General features: G+C 51.9%; 8 protein-coding genes across 8 annotated transcripts; 3 read left to right on the top strand and 5 right to left on the bottom strand.

Moving 5' to 3' along the window:
- Positions 1-49: 49 nt before the first annotated feature.
- UHO2_06847 (uncharacterized protein) lies at positions 50-1,828 on the top strand (the record flags this gene model as incomplete). Its single annotated transcript, XM_041557885.1, has 1 exon — positions 50-1,828. One exon carries the CDS (start codon positions 50-52, stop codon positions 1,826-1,828), a length of 1,779 nt encoding a protein of 592 aa, XP_041413819.1.
- Positions 1,829-1,971: 143 nt separating this feature from the next.
- UHO2_06846 (uncharacterized protein) lies at positions 1,972-3,444 on the bottom strand (the record flags this gene model as incomplete). The annotated part of the gene is made up of 1 exon (XM_041557884.1): positions 1,972-3,444. The coding sequence occupies one exon, from the start codon at positions 3,442-3,444 to the stop codon at positions 1,972-1,974; it is 1,473 nt and encodes a 490-aa protein (XP_041413818.1).
- Positions 3,445-4,359: 915 nt separating this feature from the next.
- Positions 4,360-6,630, bottom strand: UHO2_06845 (uncharacterized protein; the record flags this gene model as incomplete). The annotated part of the gene is made up of 1 exon (XM_041557883.1): positions 4,360-6,630. One exon carries the CDS (start codon positions 6,628-6,630, stop codon positions 4,360-4,362), a length of 2,271 nt encoding a protein of 756 aa, XP_041413817.1.
- Positions 6,631-9,531: 2,901 nt separating this feature from the next.
- Positions 9,532-9,933, bottom strand: UHO2_06844 (uncharacterized protein; the record flags this gene model as incomplete). The annotated part of the gene is made up of 1 exon (XM_041557882.1): positions 9,532-9,933. The coding sequence occupies one exon, from the start codon at positions 9,931-9,933 to the stop codon at positions 9,532-9,534; it is 402 nt and encodes a 133-aa protein (XP_041413816.1).
- Positions 9,934-10,661: 728 nt separating this feature from the next.
- On the top strand, positions 10,662-13,685 carry UHO2_06843 (uncharacterized protein; the record flags this gene model as incomplete). Its single annotated transcript, XM_041557881.1, has 1 exon — positions 10,662-13,685. The coding sequence occupies one exon, from the start codon at positions 10,662-10,664 to the stop codon at positions 13,683-13,685; it is 3,024 nt and encodes a 1,007-aa protein (XP_041413815.1).
- Positions 13,686-13,880: 195 nt separating this feature from the next.
- UHO2_06842 (uncharacterized protein) lies at positions 13,881-15,434 on the bottom strand (the record flags this gene model as incomplete). The annotated part of the gene is made up of 1 exon (XM_041557880.1): positions 13,881-15,434. The coding sequence occupies one exon, from the start codon at positions 15,432-15,434 to the stop codon at positions 13,881-13,883; it is 1,554 nt and encodes a 517-aa protein (XP_041413814.1).
- A 732-nt stretch (positions 15,435-16,166) lies between these two features.
- UHO2_06841 (uncharacterized protein) lies at positions 16,167-17,285 on the top strand (the record flags this gene model as incomplete). The annotated part of the gene is made up of 1 exon (XM_041557879.1): positions 16,167-17,285. The coding sequence occupies one exon, from the start codon at positions 16,167-16,169 to the stop codon at positions 17,283-17,285; it is 1,119 nt and encodes a 372-aa protein (XP_041413813.1).
- Positions 17,286-17,381: 96 nt separating this feature from the next.
- Positions 17,382-20,018, bottom strand: UHO2_06840 (uncharacterized protein; the record flags this gene model as incomplete). Its single annotated transcript, XM_041557878.1, has 1 exon — positions 17,382-20,018. The coding sequence occupies one exon, from the start codon at positions 20,016-20,018 to the stop codon at positions 17,382-17,384; it is 2,637 nt and encodes an 878-aa protein (XP_041413812.1).
- Positions 20,019-25,098: the final 5,080 nt, after the last annotated feature.

Here is a 25,098-nt window from a genome sequence, read left to right as displayed (position 1 = left end):
CATCATCCTCGCCATCATCCGCACCGCTTTCATCAGAACTGCGATCAAGATGGCAGCTCCTCGCTCTCCCTTGGACTGGTCGGTGACCGAGCCTCACTACAAGAACGAGTACATGCGATTCGCCTCTCGCCGTTCTACCGTGCTTTCTACGAAAGGCGTCGTCGCGTCTTCTCAGCCTCTTGCCTCTTCTGCCGGTATCGAGATCCTGAATGCAGGTGGGAATGCAGCTGATGCTGCTGTGGCAGTTGCTGCTGCGCTCAACGTCACCGAGCCATGCAACACGGGTATTGGCGGTGACGCGTTCTGTCTCTTCTACGATGCAGAGAAGCGGAAAGTGCGCGCCTTTAATGGTTCGGGCCGTGCTCCTCAAGCAATGACCCTTGATGTTCTGCGTCAGAAAGGTATAAACGGTATCGAGATCCCAGGTAACAGCATTCATAGTGTCACTGTTCCAGGTGCTGCCGCTACATGGGTTGACACGGTTGAAAAGCTCGGCAGTGGCAAGCTGACGATGCAAGAGATCCTTGCTCCTGCTATTCGACTTGCTGAGCAGGGATACCCTGTGCATGAAAGCACCGCTTTCCTGTGGAGTCGTAGTGAGAAGCTGATCAAGGCTGCATCCTCTAACGCCGAGGAGATGCTGTTCGAGGGCAGAGCGCCCAGGACGGGAGAGCTAATGCGCATGCCAACCCTCGCGCGCACCTTCCGCGAGCTGGCCACCAAAGGCAAGCAAGGCTTCTACACTGGCCGTATTGCAGAGGCCATCGTCGATCTCGTCAAATCTCAAGGCGGTGTTCTCGAGCTCGAGGACTTGAAAGACCATCTCGACCGCGGAACTGAAGAGGTCACTCCGATCCAGTACACTTACAACCACCCTGCTCAAGCTGGCGATCTGCAAGGCAAGCAGGGTGTCACGATGTACGAGTGTCCTCCCAACGGTCAAGGTCTCACGACGCTAGTTGCATTGGCCATCCTTGACGAGCTTCAGAATCAGGCTAAGGTAGGCGACCTCGCCAAGCTCAAACACAACAGTGTCGAGTACCTGCACGCTCTCATTGAAGCCCTCCGTCTGGCGTTTGCCGACACTAGATACCACGTTTCCGACCCCGCCCACTCCAAACAGGACTTCGCCGAGCTCCTGCTCAACCAAAAGTACCTTGCTCAGCGAGCCAAGCTGTTCGACCGCACCAAAGCTTCCGTCGACCTTGAAAAAGGTAGCCCGGCCAACACTTGCGACACAGTTTACTTCTCAGTGAGCGACGAATACGGTAACGCTTGCAGTTTCATCAACTCCAACTACGCTGGTTTTGGTACTGGTGCCGTTCCTGCCGGTTGCGGTTTCACTTTGCAGAACCGCGGCGCAGGCTTTACGCTCAGTGAGGGTCATCCGAATTGTGTCGCTCCAGGCAAGCGTCCTTACCACACCATTATCCCCGCTATGGCAACTCGCGCAGACGAGCTCTTCCTCAGCTTTGGAGTGATGGGTGGTTTCATGCAGCCCCAAGGACAGGTGCAGGTGCTGATGAACATTCTTCACCACGGCTTTTCGGTCCAGGATGCTTTAGACGCTCCTAGGTTCTGTATCGGTGCTGGTATGGCTGGGCCTGAGGGAGCCACGTCGGAAGTGTACTTTGAGCAGGGTGTTGATCAGAAGGTGGTGGATGAGCTCGAAAAGATGGGTCACAAGGTTAAGGTTCTTGACGGTTGGGCAAGGTTCCAGTTTGGAAGAGGACAGGTGATTCAGAAGGTTGAGAACAAGCAAGGCAGGCTCGTTTGGGCTGCCGGATCTGATCCTCGCGCTGATGGACAAGCAATTGCTCAGATCTGAGCTCAAGGCGGCTCCAGAAAACACCAGTTGTTCATAAATAGGCAATGCCAGCTCCCCTTGCACCAGAAATGACAAGTTTGACCAGACTGTGAGTACAGCGTTTGCTGGTGACACGAGGATGTTCATGAGAAGACATCTACCGATCAGTGATAGTACATCTTGTACTTCTCCTCCAACTCTTCATCCCCAATCCACCCCCACTTGAGGCTCACCACCTTCGCATCGAAACCCTCCGCCTGTTTTGGTGGTTGGCTATCCTTGAACCAGCTCTCTATCGCCGTGAATGGCAGTATTGTCCTCTTCACCTCGCTCTCATTTGTCGGCCCATAATGTGCCCTGAAATGGTTGTTATGAACACAAACGTGCTTAGGCACGTCAAAGTAGATGCAGCGAATACGAGCATTGATGTTGCGGGCGAGATCAATGTAGTGTTTCCTCGTCGCACGGTCTCGATTCGTGTTGTCAACCACGCAAGATTGCGAGGAAGTGATGGTGTCCGCCACGACACGGAGGCATTTGTCGCGGGTGCGTAGCGTGTCTTGATTGACGTGGACGTAGTTTTGTGGTGCAAAGATACGGTTGAAGAGATAGGTCTTGCCGGAAGCAGGGGCGCCGACGAAGAGTACGATCTCTGGATCGTCGCTCTTAGCATCACCAAGGATTGTGCGTGCGGCCGATTCGTCATTGTCGATATCAGAAAGGTTGACGGTGACCATCTCGTCTTCTGGCTCGGCTATGAGCCCTTTGAGCGTAGTTGTTGGCGGTGGTAAGGCAGAAGGACTCCATGGTCGAGTTGGCGTCTCGTACTCCTTGGACTTGGCCAAGAAGTACTCTTCTGGCGTGTAGAAGCCTATTCCTGCATTCATTGCCCATTTGAGATCGGTATCTTGATGATCCCTATATTTCTTCCTCCCTGCCGCATCACCAACGAAGAAGCTCTGGGCCAGATCTACTTGAACCCCTCCGTTCCACTTGCCAACAAACTCCTCCCACATGCCCAGCCTCGGCTTGCGATAGACATCATCTCCTAAGGCAGCAAAGACTCGCATCGGCACATCGATCGCAGCAGCAATATGCGCCATCTTCTTCTTCCACGTTGCGAGACCCGACCTAGCTGAGTATGCGGTCTGCTTCTGATTCGTGATGATGACAATGGCAAAACCATGCTGCAGTTGCTGCTTTTGGATGCGCGAGATGACGGAGAGTGTGCCAGAGCCAGCTGGCTGAGTGGAGAAGAGAAAGTCATAGTCGTATTCGTCTGTCTTGCTGGGGAAAGTCTTGCCGCCTTTTGGACGAACGATGGTACCATCGAGATCGTAGAATGCCACCTTTGAGTTGGGAAGTGGGTCGCCGTAGACGCCGTGAAGACATGACTTGGATGGACCGATGGGGTCAAGCCATTTGAGCGTCTTGGAAGAAGATGAGGATGCGGTGCCGTTGGAGGACGATGATGCTGAGCGGGGTTGAAAGATGGAAGCAAGTTTCTGTGTTGACTTGAGCGCTACGGCTGAGGAGCCAGGTGCTCGTGTTGGCAGAATCGGCTCTTCATCGTCAGACGCGGACCTGGACTTCTTGGTTTTGGTGGTGCCGCTGTCTGCTGCGAGCGTGCGCTTCATCGCCGGTGTCAGACGAAACGATCTGACTCCACTTGCAATCGGCACTGCGCCTCGAGCGCTAGCTATTCGAGCACCTCGTAGCAAGAACACCGTCGCAGCGCAGCAGCGCAGCAGCGCAGCAGCTATATACCTAGGGAGGACGCGTTGGAATGATTGAAGTCGCGAATACTGTCGGTGAGTGCAAGAGCAGAGCAGAGGCTTGGGTGAAGAGATCATGGTGGAAAGCAAGGGTCGGAAGACAACTCAAGTGTCGAGTTGGTCCGTGGCAAGACCCTTGAATTTACATTTCTGCCGTGTTAGAAATTGAGCAAAATTTGTGGAATATAAACGTCGTTTAGGTCCCGATACTGGCGATCGGGGAGAGTCTAAGTACGATGTCACTGCTAATTTATAGACAGAAACAAATATACTCGATTGACTGAGGGAATGTGGCGAGAGCCTAGTGCTCTCTGTGAGTTATATATACATGTGAGTGGCACTTGCCTGATGTGGGGGTACTACTACTTCATGGTCTATCATGACAATGAGTGGGACTGTGTTGCACCCAATTTCTCCTGAGATCGACTTGACCTAATCTACGATCGAATCGGTAGCTCAACCGGATCGGCCCTATCTGATCTTCGATCAGATCGGCTCCGCGTCGTTCTTATTACCGTCTCATTGGATCGTCATTTTCAGCAAAATTGTGCCTCAAAAATGTCGACGCTGCACGTGACATGGCGTGTGCATCTGTCGGCTCGTTGACCCGCAATCTAACGGGACTTCCGTATCATTTTCTGTATCGTCCGACTGAGCCTCATCTGTTCGGCCGTGTGAGTCAGGCTGGGATGAAAAACCAAAAAAAAAAAAAAAAAAAAAAAAAAAAAAAAAAAAAAAAAAAAAAAAAAAAAAAAAAAAAAAAAAAAAGGCAATCTTTTACTCTTCCGCCATCGTCTTCTCTTGAACAACGACAGGAGGACATTCAGGTCTGGTCAAGTTGGCTCCCAACTGACCACCAAGCCAGATAGCAACACCATTGGTCCAACCAAAGCCTATTTGGACAGCATATTCACCTCCACCGCCCGCTGCATTGACATCGGAAGCGTTGAACTTCTCAAACATGTTGCCGATCGAGGTGGATGGGTTGAGTCCGTTGGCGCTCAAGACGCTCTCAGGTACGGGCTGGAAGTTGGGGTCGGTTGTGTTGAGCTTTCCTCCCGTAGCCCTCCAGGAGCAGAGAGCAGAAGCGACGAAACGGTTGGCAAGTTGGCGAACCAGTTCGTCGCGCCAGCTCTCGCCGCTTGTGTCGTTACCGACGTTGATAGCAGGCTCCAGCTCGACCGAAGGGTTGTTCGGGTCAGTGGCACCGGCAAGAGTCTCGTTGATCATGCTACCAGGCTCGTTCTCGAGTGGCTGAATAGGCAGGCTGTCGAGCGACTGACCAAGCTGGTTCGTGCCGTTGACCATGGGGATCAGAACAAAAGTGCCGTTCTCAGCAGGCAGCTCTGGCCCAGCAGCGAGCATGTCCGGCAAGGTGCGAAGAGCCTCGAGGGCGATGTAGGTGTGAGGAGGCCAAGCATTGGCAAAGTCCCACTGCTGACCGGTAGTGACGAGCGAGGCGGGAATGGTGCCGTTGAAGCGGTCGATCAAGTATCGAAGACCGGAGAAGACACTCTGCATATTCTGCCTGCGCTCGTCAATGCTGATTGACTCATTGACAAACTCTTGCGGCAAGATCTGCGCCCATAGAGGAAAGTAGCCTGAAGGAGTGAAGAAAGGTGCACGGTCGCCCAAAGTAGTGTTGAAGTCATAGAAGAACTTCTTGCTTGGGTCCCAGAAGACGTCAAGCACAGCCTCCTTACGAGCTTGAGCCTGCTGAGCCCAGTAGTTGGCGCGCGTGGTGTTAGGCTGAGTACCGTTACCGTTGATCCTGTAGAAGGCAGACAGCTTCTGTTCACAAGCAAAGAGAATAGCGTTGAGGTCAACAGGAAGCTGAGCATCAGTGTTGAGGAAGCGCTGAGCAGGGATCATGTCGGTCAAGTTCATGGTAGCACGCTTGGACCAGCGAGCAGCCGAGTAGTCGGATCCACTTTCGGCACCAGAAGCAAGGTCCGAGTAGAGCTGCGCCTTGAATGTTTCGTTGAGCTCAAGACCGGATTGCGAGGCTTCCTCGACCGTCTTGTAATCCTCTCGGTAGCTCTCGGGCCGCGGTGCCGAAGTGTTGACATGGTAGTGGGTGATGTTGTGAGTCTTGTTGGTGAAGGGAGAAGTGAACTCGATAGTTCGGTTGTTTTTCCAGAACGACATCTCTCGCTCAAGCAAGGGAAGAAAGCGCTGCAGGACCGAAGTGTCGTTGTAAGCCTCGATGTACTTGCCGATCATCAGGGTGAAGAAGGGAGGCTGAGATCGGTTCTGGTAGTAGACACGGTTGCCGTTGGGGATGAAGCCAAGACGGTCGATCAAGTCGCCAAAGTTCTCAAGAATCGCCTTGACAACCGACTGCAGCTGCGAGGTGATCAGACCCTCGATGACAAAGTAAGTGTCCCAGTAGTAGAGCTCGCGGAAACGACCACCGGGTACCACAAAGACTCGGCTCTCGTTGAAGGGGATGAAGGAGCTCACACAGCCGTCACACTGGACACCAGAGGGACTGGACGAGTTGGTGGTGCGTGCAAGCAACTCCCAGTAGCTGTGGACCTGCTTGAGCCAGTCGCGCACCACTTGATCCTCGACGCCTTGGAGAAACTCCGGATCTTGGACAAACTCGCTGCCAAGAACGGCGGGAACAAGCTCGACACCTTCAGCTACGAAGTTGTCGTCGACGAATTGAACAATCTCCTGGTAGGTGATGTTGCTGACGTTGCCGCCACCGAGCTTGTTAAAGTTGTCCAGGACTTCCGATTCGGGCCTAGAAGTGGCCTTGTCGACAAAGGTCTTGCTGTCCTCGAAGATGCCGGCTAGCTGTACAGCTTGAAGGAGGGGACCGGGACAGTAGATTGGGGAAGTGCAGAGCTCCTGGGAAGGAGGCAAAGGTCCAGATGGGATGAGGGCAGAGGGAGCGCCAGTTGCGGAAGGAACAGCTGCAGGGGGCTTCTCTGTCATAGGATTGACAGCGCTGGCAGAGGCGGTAGAAGAAGCATCTTGAGTCGCGACTGCTGCTACTGCAGGCAGCAGCGCAACCAGTGTGCGGATGACTGGGAGACGCATATTGGTGGGTGCCAGGAGATCGCTGCTACGAAAAGACTTGGAAGGCGATGCGCTTGTTGGATCTCAAGGAAACGGCGCTCACGAGACTTCAGGGCAGGCTATATATGGATTGTCACCCTGTTCAACCACGAGGCACAGTGAGAGGAAGCGTTGTCAAGTGAGGCACAAGGCGGCGCCAAGCAAGCTTACAAGCCAGACCAACGTCACTTTTGATGTGGAGCGCACAGTTTGATGTCTCAGAATCAACGCCGACTTATCGCCCTTGACAGCGAGATCTGTTTGGCAGGATTGTTGTATTACTACATGTCCGGAGCCCTAAGAGGACAAGGCACTATATACTGCACAGACGAGAAACTGAGACACGAGCAATGTCAAGTGATGGCTGGATGACCAAGACCTTGAACCATGGTTGAACGCATGAATGGACTGGTGAGCAGGAACGAGCACGAGGATGGATGAGCCTTGATATTGTAACTCCAGTGCCCAGTACTGTGCCAGGCTCATTTGTCGTCCCTTGTCTACACAAATAGTTTCGTCACAGCTGGTGTCTCAGTAGAAGTTGAGCTGCTTCTGTGCTCCTCAGCAAGACACCTCTTCAGGGACAGATCCAAAGGGCCGAAAGGTCAAGACACAGCGACAGGCAATGTGCACACAGTGAAAGTTTGGGGCCCCAATTTTAGCGAGGACGTTGCTGAAAACTTTCGGATCAAGAGCTTTCTCATGAGCATGGAGGCGTTGCGCTCTATGTGCAGCACAAACGGCCCTGCAGAACGACATCATACCGCTTTTTCGCAGAGATTCAGATCAGACATGCAAAACCTGTCTGCCCCATGCTTAACCCCCAGAGGCCTATGCAATATGTCAGCGGTCGCCCACCTGAAACCTGATTTCGATGGTTCTGGTTGATATCAGTGAGATCAACCAAGTAAGCATCCTTTCAATCTGTTTCAGTGAAAGCAATCAGAAGGCTTACTTCAGATGGCTTTTCACTGACCACTGCAAACACTCTGTTCAGAGGCTATGCAGCATGTTTGTAGAACTCAGTTTGTCTTGCTATAAGATATAGACTTCTGTTGCAGCACAAGTGTTCTTAGTGCTGACTGTCACTTGATGATATTTGATGGTATCTGGACTGCAATATAGTTATTGCCTACAGTTGGAGAGGGCCAGACCACAGTGGAGACACTGCCTTCAGTTGATAGGACTGGACCACAGTGAAGTACACTGCCTACAGTAGAGAACTGGACTGCAATGAGGAACACCACCTACAGTTGACATCCAACAGTGATACAACACACACACTTGGATGTCTTTGCAATGCACTGCACTTGCAATGATACAAAACAAAGTAAAGGGTAACATAAGTAATGAGTAGAGTGGATGAGGATCCACTTGTATGCTATGGTGAGATGAGTGTATATATGTGTTTTGTGAAGTGTTGCTGGCGACACTGCCCCCTGCTCCTCCTGAGAAGTGTGTCAGTCTCCTCGAAACTGCTCCTCCTCCTCTTGAGTAGTGTGTTGATCTCTTTGACACTTCTCCTCTACCCCTTGAGCAATGTGTCAGTTTCCTCAACACTGTTCCCTTTCCTCCTAGGTGGTATTGCCATCTTCCAAACCCTTCCTCTATCTTGTGAATCCTGCTGACCTCATGGACACCCTATTATCCTGCTCCTTCTGATTGCTTGACCCACTATGCATTGATGGGGTCTTCTTGCAGTCCATTTGGTGAAACCTACCAGATGGGCTTGTTTTGATCAATTTCAGTGAAACTGCTCAGAAACCCACAACTTTGCTGTTTTCACATTTTGTGCACACAACACACCCAATGTTTGTCTAGGGTCTTCTGCACAGAACCTGTGACACCATTGTCAGATGAAGGGAGACATACCAGAAGAGGTATGCAGGGGAGGGTCCCAACACTTGGAAGAAGTGGGTGATACTCCTTGTCAGCGGTTGCATGCCTGAAATCCGAAATCTACTGAAAGAGCTTGATCTGGTAGATTTCAGCGAGATATGTCGAGTGAGCTCCTCCTGACCGATTTTGGTGAAATACATCAAGTGACTGTATGCCAATGGACTTTGACTGACTGCTGTGAACACTCTGTTCAGAGGTAGCACAGCATGTTTGGTGTTTTTGAGTACTTAGATTGGTTGATGATGTGACTATACCATTGTATAGTATGATAGTAAAACGATGCCTGTCTTGGCACAAGTGTTTGCAATGCTTTGACAGTTGTATGATGGTGCTGGTTGTGGTTCCAGGACCGCAGTTGAGGTTCTGCCTTTGGTGGAGGTTCTGTAGTGTCATTTGAGGTGTCGACAGTGTCTAGATACGGTGATACAACACACTTGTGTGAGATGATACTGTAGATACTGTTATTGCTGTGCCTAAGGCCAGAATACATACAACGTTAAAGCATAAAGTATAGATAAAGATAGTTAAGAGTGGATGAGGATCCACTCTTCTACTGCAACAAAGTGCAGGTATATATGTGTGTGGATGGTGTTGCCTGCAACACTGCTCTTTTCCTCATAAGCAATGTGGAGACCTTCTCGACACTGCTCATGCTCCTCTTGGCCTTGTGTGTGAGCAGGTCTCTACCACTGCCAAGCCTGTGACTTGATTGTTGCAGAAGGGTCTCTCCCGCCTTGATCTGGGTGGCGGGACCCTCCTCTGCATACCTCTCCCCGTAGGCGTCTTGTCCCCATTGCTGCCTACGACTGTCCCTTCAATCTGGTGAGGAGACATGAGTCTTAATGCATCAATGGCCTCCTTTCGCAGTGAGTTTTTCTTTCCAGGCAGAGCTTACTTAAGCAGTAGAAGAAGAAGAAGAAGAAAATAAAATGGTGAAAACTCAGAGATAATTGAAAGCACCTATGATGAGAGGATAACGGATATTCAGATGTAGGTGGCAATCGCGATCCTTGTTGAGCTCTGATTGTCTCTATCAGGTCGAACCGGTTTGAACGCCATGTTTTCCGAGGAGGAGGCGGTATGATCCGCGGATTCGCTTGCTGTTGCGGTTGCCCTCGCACCGACATCAGGAGGGTCATATGATAGTCTGGAAGATGAGGTCCGATCATGACAGGCACGCAGGATAAAAGACCAGAGGGCATGAGTGGCGTCGAATCGCAATAATGATGTAGGTACGGTGGTGATACTTGGCCTGCTTGCTCGGATCTGTGCTCGAAAGGGAATGCTTGGCTGCAGTCTCCTGCTCGCCTGTCTTGTTCGGAAGTGATTTGCCGTGCGTTGGCGTGCGGATGGCTGAGGCGAAGAAAGGGGAGTGCGAGCGAGCATATGGGAAAGGGTTCAGCCTAGAGGGACGAGAGAAAGGCCAAAACGCTCACCTTAGATCGGATGGGAGTGTGCAGTCTGAGTTGAATTGCATCCGTCAGTACAGTATAACGATGGAAGAGGGGGAGGATAGGAGTGGTACAAACTCAGACGCTCTTGCTCGCTGCCTCGTTTTAGTCAGTCTTGGTCGGCTAATGCTGTTCCGGTCACTGTCACCTTATGCCGGTTTTGATGTCACCTCGATGCTCAGCCGACACTGTCAAGTTAGCAAGTGACGCTGTCTTCCGCTCCTTCACAATTCGCACTAGTTGATGGTTTGGGGCCTTCCTCCTTCCTCCTCCTCCTAAACCCCCTTTACTCTCCCTCTCCCTTCTCTCGCCCACCTTTGCTTTTCTCCGTCCAACTCTCACCCACTTGTTTCTCCGGTTGCTTCGCTTTCGATCGCTCTCTCCCATCGCAGTTGCAATCGCAACCGACCTCAGACGAGCACACATCTTTTCCCTGCCTTGCTCACGTCACTGCCGCTCTGTCATCTCTCCTATCACTAAAGCCATCATACAGTCGACGCCATCTACATCTACTCGCTCCGTACAGTCCCCCCCCCCTTCGTATCGCCCTCGTAACGCAACATCTCAACAACACCGTCAACCTCTCCTCTAACCGTCAATCTCTCCTCTAACCGTCATGTCTAGCCTTTGAACATCCCTTTCCACCATACGCAACTCAACATCATGCCCACCAGCTCTCAGGGTATGGTCCGCAAGCGCACCTGTGCAGATCCATGCTCGTCATCACAGACCATCCCCAAGCATCCTAGAATAGCTTCAGCATCCTCCTCCTCGACTTCATCCTTTGCCTCGCCCGCAACATCGTCTGTAAATGTCGCTTGCAATCAGAGCAGCCACCTCGATGCCTCTACTAAAGCACGTAGCGACAGCATCAGCTCGCAAGCATCTTCTTTCTCCGATTCGTCTTTATCCTCATCTGCCACCCTACCGAGCACGTCGTCAGTCCCATTGCCGAGGTACTCGCTCGGCATCCCTCATCTTGATCTCTTGCTTCCCATTCGCGATGGCCTCGATCTCTTGCACGCCTATCACCAAGGCATCGGTTGGATTCAAACCCCTGTTGATCGAACCACACTACTAGAGACACTTGAGCAAGCAGAACGTCATGGTGCCGACTCCATACACCCGCATCGACTCGCCTGTCTTCTGGCTGCTCTCGCTCTTGGCCATCTCTTCTCACCTTGCTTTCCAACATCTTGCAACTCTCATCACCCAGCTCAGCCTTCACAGAAACGCGGCAAAATCTGGTTAGGTGTAGCCTCCGCTTGCCTTGCTGGCTCCCGCACTGGCAACGAGTTGACACTCCAACCCACTCCAGACGCATGCTCGGCTCTCTACCTCATGTCCACCTACCTCCTCTGCACCAATGACGAGGAGCTCTTCAATCGTTCCCAAGGGCTCACTGGGCTTGCACTTGTCTTGGCAAAGGCGGCCCTCGTTCCATCTTGCCTTCCTTCAGCTGCCTCTACAACTCAGCCATCGCGCTTAGCAACACTGTCACCATCCAATCGCCAGGAGGCATCCTCTCAAACCCCGCAAGCTGCCCACTCGTCGCCCGCCTCTCCTTCGCAATCTGCTTCACAATCTGCTTCACAATCTGCTTCACAATCTGCTTCATCTCTGCTATCGGCTCACAAGGCCAGCACTGACCACGATCGCCTTCACTGCAACAGGCTCCTTGGCGACATTATCTTTCATCTCCGCTCCCAGGTCCTCACCTTTGCTCTTCCCTCCACCGCCGCTCAAACTGCATCACCAACCATGCCTCCTTCCCTCGCCAACTTTCCAGATGTGCCTACCATACAAGCCATCTGGACTGCTTACGGCACTCCTCTCTATGCCAGCCTTGACGCTTTCGGAAATCGCTACAGCCCAAACATCTTTCATAACTGGAAGCTTGGCTTGGCCGATCTTATGCACCAGGTCTCATTGCTCACCAACCAAGCCCTCCCCTTCGACAACCTTGCAGCACCTTTGTCCTCCTCGCAAAGCGCAGGCACCCTGACAGAGAACAGCGAAGCAGATCAACGCAAAGCAAGAGGGAGGATCCTGCTTCCTGATCACAGCCAGGTTGTCAAGCTGGATGAACGCATTCGGCGCTATCACGCCAGCCTCCCTGATTTCCTACTCCTCCACAGACCGCTGCCCATCGACATGGCCGGCAAGGTTGACACAGACGAATTGGATCAGATCGTCTGTCAGCGTCACATGGCCTGCTCTATGGTTCATCGAATGTTGATGGCTCTTCATCGCCCCTGGTTCCTCGCTGCCCTCGCCTGCCGATCAGGTTCGGTGCGAGCAAACACCGTCAGCAAGGCCAATGGTAATCAGGCAGCAGAGCAGACACCAGCAACATCGTCCACCTCGACTAAATCATCCCAAGCAGTCTCAGAGGCTGCTGCCCCTCTGGCACTAGAGCAGCCTTCTCCATCTGCCATGTTCTCGCTGTCCGTCGTATTGCGCTCAGCCACCTGGCAAACAGAGACCTTTGCCAGTGCGGCAGCTTGTGCTCCACCGCAGGCACTAGCATGGTGGCAGTTCACAAACAACGCACTCGCGGCTGCCATTGTGCAAGCTACTGCTCTTCTTCGTCTCTCCTGCCCCACGCCTCCTTCGTCAGCTACTGCAGGCGGCACATTCGCATCAGCAGCAGAGCGACCAGGCTCGTCATCGCACTTCCACAGCCAAATGCGTACCGACCTTGACAAGAACATCTGTTCTTTCCAGAATGTAGCAAAGCGCTGCAAGCTTGCTGCTAAAGCCCTGCCTTTCCTGCAGCGAGTGGGCAGCGCCATCGATCTGGGTCTTTGCAAACCCCGCGGCCAGGACCCGCTCCAAACCAATCTTTCCCCTTCTCAAACACCCCACCATGGCTCGCAACTAGACTCGTCACCATTCGCAACGGGCACTCCGGCTTCGACGCGACCCGCTCACAACAACTCGGAGCCCTTTTCTTGTAACAATAGCATCCGCACCAACATCAGTCCCAGCACCAGCACTAGCAACAGCACCAGCACTAGCAACAGCACCAGCACTAGCAACAGCGCCAGCACTAACAACAGCGCCAGCACTAACAACAGCAACAGCATCAGCAACAGCATCGACCACAATAGCATTCATAGCAGCAGCAACAGCCCCAGCATCTGTAAAGCGCTTGACAGCAATAAGACGGCACCAGCGCATTCGACTCAGCCTGGGAGCGCCGAGAGCTCCGTCGATTCTTCCTACACTGGACCGCGACGGGCTTCCAGCGCAAAGTCCAAGCTTGAGACCATCTTTGGTCCTATCGCTTCTGGCCTCGAGCTCCCGCAAGGATCTGACATTCAGGCCCGGGCCTCGTCGTCATCTTCATCTGTCAAGCCTCTGTATCGTCAGAATCTTGATCCGCTTCCAGTGCCACCGAACCTTAGGCGCGACGGGGATGAACACAGCTCACAACCTTCCTTCAGCGAGGATGCCGGTTCGTCGAGCTCGTCTGGTATCTTCCCGGGGACACCGGGATCGCGGTCGCCCCTGATGGGAGCGCGAGAGACATCACTTCCCGCGACACAGCAAAAAGGACCAGACAAGGCTTCCATCGAGGGGCCAGCAGCACAGAGCATGTCGAACCAAGCGTCCGATCTGGTGCTTCAGTGCATTCGATTCTGGCAGCCTGACATGCTTGCCACCCCGGCTCCACCTGCGTAGTAGGATCAACGAACGCAATTATGACTGCTTTACATTGCGCGCTTTCTCATCTAGACAACTCAATTCAACTGTACTTCTACATTCACCCCAACAGACCGTGTATGAAGCATGTGCATATGTTCGTGAGATCTCGGAATTGCGATGAGAAGGACGAATGAAAGATGCAAAGTATAACTTCCCCGCAGACGAATGCTTCTAGTCGAGCTTGGGAGCCTCCTCGCCAGCCTTCCAAGTGAACTTGCTCGCATAGTGATCTTTCCTGAATGTCTTCTGTCCAACACCGTAGAGCTTCTCTCTCGATGTAATCCCGATCTTCTCACTGAGACCGAATCCATGCTTGGGACCGTCCTTAACCTGTGCCTTCTCAGGCTGCTGTACCTGAGGATAATCCGCCCAAACAACACCTCTCTCCTTCAAAATCGGAACCACCAAGTCGACAAAGTCCTGGAACGTACCCGGAGCAAGCGTGTAAGCCAAGTTGAAACCATCCACACCACTCTTCTCCCACCATTCCTGCAGCTGATCCGCAATTGAAGAGGGAGAGCCGACAATGGTGGGACCAAGACCGCCAAGTTTGATCTTGTTTGCCACTGCTGCTTTGTTCCAATTGGGAACGTTAGGGTCTTGGGTAGCGAAGTTCTCAACGGCTGATTTGATAGCGTTGCTTTCCGTTGTGCGGAGTTCTTCATCTTGACCATAGATGGAGAGATCAATGCCGGTCCAACCACCGAAGAGGGCTAGCGCACCCTCGTCAGATCCGTGCTCGAGATGCTCTTTGTACTTCTGCTGTGCTTCTTCGTCTGTCTTGCCAATGATAGGGCAGAGTAGGGCGAGAACTTTGAGAGAGGCCGGATCACGACCTGCTTCAGCAGCGCCTGAACGAACAGCATCAACGCGCTTTTTGGCTACATCGGGCTTGTGAGCTGCGATGAAGATCACTTCGGCATGTTTGGCGGCAAAAGCCATTCCGGGACCGGAAGATCCAGCTTGATAGATGACTGGAGATCGCTGCGGAGAAGGCTCACAGATGTGTGGACCGGGTACAGATTCGAAATATTTGCCCTTGTGGTTGATTTGACGCACACGCTCAGGGCGAGTGTAGATTAGCTTGCTGGCGTCATGAACGACTGCATCGTCGGCCCAAGAACTCTCCCAAAGCTTGTAGACTACATCCATGTACTCGTCTGCAACTTCGTAGCGCTTTGCATGCAGGTCTTGGTTCTTAGCACCGAATTGACGTGCTGCCGAGTCAAGGTAGCCAGTGACAACGTTCCACCCGACACGTCCATTGGTTAGGTGGTCCAGGGTGGAAAACCGACGTGCTAGCTCGTAGGGGTGAACGTAGGAGGTGGTGGCAGTAATACCGAAGGACAGATTGCTTGTTGCAGCAGCCATAGCAGAGATGAGCAGGAGTGGATCGATGACAGGCAATTGAGCACCTGAAGAGAGAGCTGCGTCAAGATTGCCTGCATAAACGTCGTATCCACCAAGCACATCAGCGAGGAAAAGACCGTCAAAATGGCCAGATTCGAGGAGCTTGGCATGGTCGATCCAGTAGGAAAGCTTATTGTGGTGGCGAGAACGATCGGCTGGGTGAGTCCAGAGTCCGGGAGATTGGTGCCCAGAACAGCCCATCATGAAAGCGTAGAGGATGATACGTCTCTGAGAGGAGGCGCCATTGTCAATGCCGTTGGGGTTAAGCTGGTCAACGCCGTTGGTGGCTTCGCTGGATGCTGTTGGGGGCGACATCTTTGCTGAAATTAAAGGACACCAAGTGGACAGACAGCGTGATGGGAAGGAGAGATGATCGGGAAGGCTGCCAGATGCCTATATGAGTCCAGAAACAGCTTTCAGATGGCCTGGAAAAGAGTCTCCGGAGCGCACAGATCTTCTTCAGCAGACTTTCTTTCAGAAGGCTTGATGAGGAAAAGGCATCTTGTCAGCCGAGTTCTGCGCGGCTAGCGATATCTTTCGAGACCTTCACGGTGTCTGGTCAGCATCTTCGAGGATCTTGGGGGGTCTTCAGCCATGGAGATGGCGCCATCTCGACCTCGATTCCACCAGGCAGAGGTTACCATTCTACTGCACTGCTATTCTCACGCGCAGTCACTGTAGACTCTGTTGACCGCGCCATTGTTGACACTTGATAGAAGGGCTGCCGGTGTGCGAGGAAAGCAATCTTCGACATCGACACAAGCGGCGATGGCGTGCTAGTTTGATGGAGCAGGCAATGTTTGACAGCTTCCAACAGACGCACGCCATTTGAGCTGTCCGCGCACACAATTTCAATCTTCAGATCTGGAAATCGGAGACCATTCCATGCCCGATCGATGGCCTAAGGGTCTTGTTCTCCACTCTCTCTATCGCACGAAACAGTGTAACCTCGACCTACAGTGTAACCTCGACCTACAGTGTAACCTCGACCAACATCATACATAGATTCCCACGTACTCGACTCTAGGCTCGATTAGCGCTCGAGTCATGGCATCTGAGACAGCAACAGTAGCCGGGGCTGCTGCTCAGGGCTCGCCTTCTGCCATGGTCGACTTCATAGCAGGTACCGCGGGCGGTATCGCTTCTCTGCTCGCAGGTCATCCTTTCGACACTGTCAAGACTCGACTGCAAGCACAGTCGACCACAATACCCCATACCACACCGCCAATAGACTCCCCCGGCACGGCTCACAAGTCTGTTTCATCGTCATCAAGTCTGCTCAAGGCCTCCACAGCAAATCTCGACTATCTTTCAGCGCAAACACCCCGTCATGCAGGTGCATCATCAGCAACACTCACCTTTCCCCACCCTTCACCCGCATCAAGCGCAGCAATCCGGATCTCGGCCCCCGTCTATCGCTCAGCGACAGAAGCATTCCGCATCATCATCAAAGAAGGACACATATGGGGCCTCTACAAAGGTGTTACACCCCCCATGCTAGGTGTAGCTGTCATGAACGCATCCATCTTCGGCCTCTATAACATCTCTCTCCGCTATGAACAATCCCATCGCATTCTCAACGACTATCACGTCACCCAAGTCTTCATCGCAGGCATGTTCAGCGGTCTGGCAAGCTCTATCATCACTTCGCCAATAGACTTGGTAAAGATTCGTGAACAGATGAACACAAGTACTCTCAAACCTTCCACCTGGACCGTGTTCAAGAATATCGTCCGCACAGAAGGAGTATCTAGAGGCCTCTACAGAGGTTGGTGTACAACAGCTGTGCGTGACTTGGGATATGGACCCTACTTTGCCAGTTACGAGCTACTGAATGCACAGATTCGGCGATGGACAGGGAAGCCCTTGACAAACGTAGATATGGCGCTGAGTGGGGCGGTAGCCGGGGTGGTGGCTTGGGTGAGCACCTTTTGGGCCGATGTGATCAAGACTAAAATTCAAGCGAGTTCGAGAATTGATGACAAAAGAACAGGCAGAACTGCGAGTCTCTTCTGGACAACGGCTAGAGGAACGTTTGCTCACGGAGGTTGGAGAGCCTTCTTTGTCGGAGTCGGGACGACGGTGTTGCGAGCGCTACCGGTCAATGCGGTTCTGTTTGTGACCTACGAGGTCACGAAGGACTTTCTCATTAACAAAGGCTATTGATCTCATACCCACACTTGTACTTCTATTAACTCAACGAATCGCAGTCATAGACACCAGCAACGTCGCTTTGAACGGTTTGCATTTCAACTTTGATCCTTAGTTCTGAACGGCTGCGAGAGCGGGCCTTGAATGACCTCGAAGATGCCTCGCCAGCCCTTCAATATGAACAGTCAACCTCTTCGCCTCACCCTCCAACCCATCACTTCCATCCAACGTAATCGCCTCGGTCACACCAGGGAACGTCGTCGCTCCATACCCCAACCACCTTCCAGGAGCAGTACCCAAATGCTTATACCACTCTCTCCCCTTCAAACCCTCTTTCGAAATCAATCCCTGTTCAAAAGTCTGCAACTTCTTGTTCATCCCTCTGATCTCACCCAACACCTTGCAGATCTCCTTCTCCACCTTCTTTCCACCCTTCTTCTCGTGCTTCTCCGCCAAATGAATGAGCTTCCTTCTAAAATGCTCCTTGTGGTGTTCAAAGTTGCTCGCACTGATCTCGAGTTTGTGAATCGCCAGTCGCAACCTTTGCAACCAGTGCGGATGTCGTGCACCGGCACCCTTAGTCGGAATGCCCAACTTGTTGGCAGCCAGCTTGTCAACCTTGGCGAGATACTTGCTAAGCTCGCTAGCATAGTCCTTGACATTGATGGGAGAGAAAAGCTCAGTGGAAGTCTCGATCGCCATCAGACCAATGATCTTTGCAGCTGCTTCATGACGGTGAAATCCAGGATCGCCGAAGTTGTCCATCCAGTAGAAGCTGTCGTAGTTCGAGTGGTACATGTAGACTGGGTCGGTGGGAGCACGTTTGAAGCCAACATCGGTGGACGCAATGCCGAGATGTTGGAGGAAGACAGTATAATCTGAACCACTGCCGAGCGGGTTGAATGCATCAAGCGCAATCTTTTGGTTGGCCTCAGACTTGTTTCGCTTGGAGTTCGGATCGTCTACCTTTGCAGCTGCCTTCTCAACAAAGCGCGACAAGGAAGGCGACGAACTAGCCTGAAGCACACTTCCACTGACCGAGACATCCACGTTATGATACGCAACAACGTGTTCCCGAATCCACTCAGCGTAATCTTCGCCAAACTCAGTCGATCCAACGAGGCCATACTCTTCAGCATCCCACGAAGCGAATACGATCGTGCGCATCGGTTTCCATCCCTTCCTGTAGAGCTCGCCTAGACCTTTGATAGCTTCATGGAAAGCAGCTGTGCCTGAGTTAGGATCTGCAGCACCAAAAGTCCATGCATCTCGGTGATTGCCCAGCACAACAACTTCATCGCGGATATGACCGGGAAGAACAGCATAAGTGTTCCAAATATCGCGGACTTGAAGATCGACAAAGTTCTCTAGGTGAACAATGTCGTCTGATGGACCGGTCCAGTATTCGACTCCATTGATCGCTCCAGCGAGACGAGAGTTGACATCGGTGGCTTTGAGACCTTTGCCTTTCATCGATTCCAACAATACCTTTGCCTCGGAGTAAGACAGCGGGAGGGAGGGGATCTTGGGGAGCGAATCGGCATCTTGAGGCTCCAACCGCGTAGCATTGCGGTAAGAAGGCTTTCCAGGAGTAGAAGGATCACCAGGGTAAAAGGACAATCCTTGCACCGACCCACGTTGAACAGCAGAGGGGTTGCGAGCAGGTCCATCAGGGTAAGCTTTGTGGCCTTTGGCTTCGGTGATCTCTCCATCTTCGATTGTATCGGTGTAGATGATGACTCCCACAGCACCAGCTTCCTGGGCAGCACGAACTTTGAGCCCGCGGAAGTTGCTTCCGTAGTCGACCAAGACGATTTTACCTTTTACGTCGATACCTTTTGTGGCGAGGTCTGCAAAATCTTGCTTTCTGCCCATACCTGCGAATACGACCTGGCCAGAGACGCTACCCGAAGCCGAGTATCCATGGAAAAGAGGCACACCGCGCGAGCTGGTAGGATCGGCATCGAGAACATCCTCCTTAAGCGAGGCTGTCCAGTAAGGCTTGTCCAGCTGGTCTGGTTTAGCGAGGGTAAGAGAGGAGTTGATAGGGTAATTGAGCCATACAGCGTAGCTATCGGTCCATGCACGAACATCGTCTTTGCCATCAGTGCCTTTGATGTAGGCCTGGCTTTCGGCGGAGCCTGCGTCAAAGACGAGGTCCTTTAGATCCTCGGTGAGGGGTGCACCGACGAGGTTGCCCCATTCTTCGAGGATCTGGAGGGCAGAGTTGTAGTCACCATCAGTACCGGCGTAGTGAGAGACGTTGGTGTAGCGCTGTAAAGCGTCGCGAGCGCTCTGAGCGGAGGGGATGGCGAGGTAGTCAGATTCGAGCTTGGCAAACCATTTCTTCCAGCGAGCCTCAGGCGACTCCTTCTGCGCCTCAGCAACAGCAGCAGAGGAAGGGGAGAGCAAGTCAGAGCTGCTCAAGTGCTGCGAGTAGCCTTTGACAGCCTGAACATGTTTTGCGTGGTGAGGGCAAGGCTTGGTAAAGCCAGCATTCAGCTTGTGCAAAGCAGGCAGTTCAGGGGGCAAGACGAACCAGGCGCAGACCATAACAAATACAAGGGCGAGAGGCCATCTTTGCAAACGCAAGACGAGCTTTCCTGTGAAGGGGTTGTAGAAGTCGATACGAGTTCCGCTCTTGACCTCAGTTTCAGTGAAAGGTGCCTTCTCATTGAGGTATTCCTTGTCGATTTGGAGAGGGGTGGAGGCCAAGCCCTCCTCTTGACGAGCATTAGAACGAGCCATATTCGGTGTTGAGCACCGCACCGCTGCTGGAAGAGGATGGGGCGATTGATGGAGAGGGAGAGGAAGATGGTAGTGAAGGTGGAGCAATAGCCTGAGCACGATTGAAGCATAAGCACAGGATCGGTGCAGGATGAAGATCGCCGCACAAAACGCCGGCAACTGCGACTTGGTCGGCTTTGCATTTCGCACTGGCCCTTCCCAACATGGCTCTCTGATTGTCGCAAGGATGCAGACAAGGTCCGCACATCGTGTTCAAGTGCGAATGACGCTGAGAACGATGGCCGAGTACCTCGGGCAATCGGCTATGTTTTGGTTGCCGAAGTGAGTTTTCCGATATGTGCGAGGCATATATGCGAACCATAATTCCGCATAACTCCTCACGACATCGCACAAGTTTGCACTTGTTAGATCGTGCCCGGTAGCCCGATTCCAGATGCAAATCAGTTGAAGCTATACCGTACACCTCCTCATCTGAGCCACATTCTAGCTCTTTCGTACTAGTGTATCATAGATGTAATGCTTGAGATTAATTGTGCACTACTGCTACAGGATTGTATATATATATACCTTTGTCCTGTTTATGAGATGGCTTGTTATTCTCTTTTGAGTCATGCCCACTTTGTAGCATCTTGGCATTTTCCTTTCATATGCTTCTCCTGATTGGTTGCCACTCAATTTAGTATGCATGCAGAGGATCGGTCTGTTGGTCACTCGCCTTTCTCACATATTGGTTATCCCAGTGACTCTTCAACTCCCCCCCTTGCCAGCATGACCAAACCCATTGCTTGAGCTAGGCATGTGGTCTCTCCTCCTTTCAATGGCTTTGTGAGAATGTCCACCAAGTTGTTTGCTGTTCCGACATGTTCGATCAAAATGTCTCCCTCCTGCATGTGTTCCCTGACAAAGTAATAATGCATGTTGATGTGTTTAAGCTTCCAGTGTTTGGTTGGGTCCTTACTCACCTGTATACATCCTTGGCTGTCGGTGCAGAGCATTGGTCTGATGTTATTGATACCCAGGTCTTGCAGCAGATATGAAAAGAACAGCACCTCCTGTGCTGCTTCTGATGCAGCAACAAACTCTGCTTCTACAGCTGACAGGGCCATGCATTTTTGCACATGAGATTGCCAACTCACTGGGCTCCCATATAAATACGTGATTGCTCCCAATGTACTCCTCCAACCATTTGTGGGGTCTGACACCCAATTTGCATTGGTATATGTTGTTACTGTCTCCTTCTCCATGTTTGCTCTCTTTCCTAGTTGGAGACGATATTCACTTGTTTGATTTAGGTACTTTAGAGTGTGGGTCGCTGCATGCCATGCTCCTTCGACCAGAGTCATCATGTGTCATGCTAAAACTCCTACCATGAATGAGATATCTGGTCACACTGTGTTGGATACCCATAAGAGCTGTCCTACCAACTCCTGGTATTCTTTGCTTCGTGATGGTGAACATCTCTCTCCTCCAGCGCTTGCAGTTATGCTTTGTGTAAGCAGTCGCGCGCCAGAGACTTAGCTGAGGTTGATTGAGTAAGGACTACTCGATTTGATTCGCCTAAACGTAACCAAGCGTCATCGCCTAGTAAGTCTCGACTGACCACCTTGAACACTCCGTTCAGAGGTTGCATGGCACGGACGTTGTTTGTTGGTGAGTGCATGATACACCCTCCCCTACAGTACGAGTGTTCGTAGTACTGTTGATATGCTCTTGGACATTGTCTGGACTGCAATATGCCAATCGCCTACAGAGGACATGAGTTACTGGACTGCTGGTGTGAAACACTGCCTACAATAACCGACTGGACTGCTGGTGTCGAGCAACACCGCCTACAGCAAGGAACTGGACTGCTAGTGTGAAGAACACTGCCTACAGTAATGAACTGGACCGCTAGTGTGAAGAACACTGTCAGGGGTCTCGCGCCTGAAACCCAGGTCGGTCTGTCGAGATACTCGGTGACTATCAAACTGTGCGACAGCTATTGTCTCAGTATCAGTGACTATCAAGTTGTGCAGTGACAGCAGGTGGTGTTCGTTGTATATACTATCGTAGGTTTCGGCTGACCTCTGTGGACACTCCGTTCAGGGGTAGCTCGGCACGATCAATATCGATGTTATGATGACACCAAGGTCTGGTGTGAGTGTTGATGATGATGAGGTTGATGGTGTTGGTGATGAGATTGGTGATGTCAATGATAATGAGGTTGATGGTGTTGGTGATAAGGTTGGTGGCGTCAACACGAGTGTCCAGTGTGTTGACTTGATGCTTGAAGTGATCCCCGGACTGCAGTGGACTACTGCCTTCGGTTCTATCTTGATCCGGACTGCTAACCTGCTATGGGTGCCTTCGGACGTCAGGTAGTGGTGATACAACACACACACTACGATGAGGAGCAACCTTGATAGATTGCTGCTATGCTGACTGAAACTAATGTATACTTATGCTGAAGTGATAACTAGTTATATGGTGAGTAGAGTGGATGAGGATCCACTCGACCTATGATGATGAGAAAGCATGGTTATATACCTCTACTCAGCATCGCCAGCGATGCTGCTCCTGCTCTCTCTCTCCAGAGAGTACCTTCTTCATCGAGTACTGCTCAGGGGCCTCTCCTGCTTGACACCCCTGTGCCTCTTGAGCTGTGTCGACTCCTTCGACACTGCTCCTCCTCCTCATGACCTGATGTCAACTCCTTCGACACTGGTCCTCCTCCTCATGACCTGGTGTCGACTCCTTCGACACTGCTCCTCCTCCTCATGACCTGGTGTCGACTCCTTTGACACTGCTCCTCCTCCTTTGATCAGTGACAGTTCCTTTGGCTCTTGTCTCTCGAGCCCCTGAGTGGTAACCATCTGCATGCTCCTTGAGCTTGGTCCTCTTCGTGGCTGTGCCTGCTCCTTGAGCTTGGTCCTCCTCGTGGCTGTGCTTGGCCCTCCTTTGCATGTGAGTCCATAGGAGTCCATGGTCTCCATGGAGACTGCACTACGACCATGCTCTCTACTGATCTCGACTAGATCTTCGATACCTGTGCTCCTTCCATATGAACCCATGACCCTCCTGCTTCTTGAGCATCCAGGCCCATGACAAACACCACCTACAGTTGTCGACTAATGGTGATACAACACACACGTTGAGGGTCGTTGCAAGAGCACTGCTATTGCAAAGATACGTAACCTAGTAAGTATAGAGTAAGTAGTTGAGTTTCAGAGTGGATGCCGGTCCACTCGAATGCTATGGTAGAAAGAGTGTATTTATATGTTCGATCGGTGTTTTCCCTCAACACCTATCCTGCTCCTCTTGAGGGGCCTTTGTCCCCTGTTAGGCACTGCCTTGCCCTGCTGGCATTGTCCCCTTTGATATTGTGCTCCTACTGTTTTGCTCGGCGTAAGGGTTATGCAACACTGCCCTCTCGCCTTCATGCTCTCCTTCTGTCTGATGTGTGATGCCCCCCCCCCTTTTGGCACAGCCCCCTTTTGTCTTAATCTTGTGAATCCTCTTTTGAACCTTGTGACCATACCCCCTGGTCATGTGGTCATGTTGGCTCAGTTCCATCTCAACTTGTTTGGATTGGCCGACTAGTTGAAGTGTGCTGATTCGACTGACTCCATCATCGGCACAGCTCCGAATACTTGCTTGGATTGGCTGACTAGTTGAAGCGTGCTGATCTGACTGATTCTGACATTGGCACAGCTCCGAATACCTGTTCGGATCGGCCAATTAGTTGAGGCATGCTGATCCAGCTGCCTCTGTCATCGGCATAGCTCCAAGTACTTGTTCGGATCGGCCAACTCGTTGAAGCATACTGGTCCAGCTGACTCTGACCGATCCCATGAGATCGATCTGGATTCCTGGGGTTCGATTGATATTGTAAATCATGTGCACTGCCAACCCAATTAATCTTGTTGATCCCCGATGGTTGTCGACTCTGATCAATCTGGTGCACCCTTCATATGTTGATCTTCTGTGCACCCTTCATATACTGCTCCATTACGCGACATTATCATAACTGCCACTGATCATTTGGCACACTCTCTTGCGCAGGCCAGCCGTCCCTGTGACATTACCCCCCCTTCCAGAGCCGAGCTCCGTCGAGGTTATATAAGCCCTCCTTCGTCTTTCTTTTCGTCCCCTCTTTCTTCTCCTCTTACCATATCATGCAACCGATATCTCTCTACTTGGTATGCCCCATCTTCGTTGTTCTCATCCTTCGGGGACTTCCCCTTCATTTCCTACTACAATGGTCGAGGTTTCTAACGATGACCCCACCCCTCAGAGTCTGACTTCTTCTATCCAGACTCCCCCGTTGCCTACGTCTTCCCTTCCTGATGACTCGGCCTTCCTGAGCCCAACTGCTTCCATGCTTTCCCTCTGCTCCTCCCTTGGGCATGTGTATGGACCCGATCCTTCATTCCTTGACCTGGAATGCCCTACAACTTCTTCCTCCGACCATCGTGATGCTGTGGAAGTAGACTTGGCATGTACTCCAGCCCCTCCTTCCCTTGATTGTCATGTGCCTACCAACAGTGAGATAGCTGGTTGGTCTGAAGGATTGGTGGTGTCTAGGCTGGTGGTAAAAATCGCTACTGGGGACTATCCTCCAGAGTGGGAGGTAGGTAGAGGTTCTTCGACTGAACAGCGACTGCACCGTCTGGCCATGCTTCGAATGACTGAGGGTTGTATGCCCTGGCCTAGCTGGCAATGCGCCTGGTGTGCTAGTCTTAGTCTCCCGTAAGTAATCTTTTGTACACCATTCTCTTTCTTACTGCTGATGCTAACCCCCTTTTTTTAGTTGTTTTCCTTCTGCATTTGTCAACCCCTTCATCCCTTATGGTTGTGTTTCTCGCACCTGCACTCATTGCCACCTTGGCAACTTGTTGCATTGCGAACGGACAATTCCCATTTCTCTGGACATGGAGTACCTTGGTGACAGTCCCCCCAACAGGCAGCCTCAGGGCACTCACCTGGTGGAGCGTGCACATCTGACTGTGACCAATGGTTATGGTCTGGGATTTGTTCATGCTGATGATCAAGTGACTGACCCCAACACCTCCGATGAATGGATATTTGCCATCAGTGTTCT

Source organism: Ustilago hordei, assembly GCF_900519145.1.
Source record: "Ustilago hordei strain Uho2 genome assembly, contig: UHO2_contig_21, whole genome shotgun sequence".
Taxonomy (NCBI): Eukaryota; Fungi; Basidiomycota; class Ustilaginomycetes; order Ustilaginales; family Ustilaginaceae; genus Ustilago; species Ustilago hordei.
The sequence above is the reverse complement of the archived record's forward strand: the minus strand, read 5'-3'. Positions and strand labels throughout refer to the sequence as shown.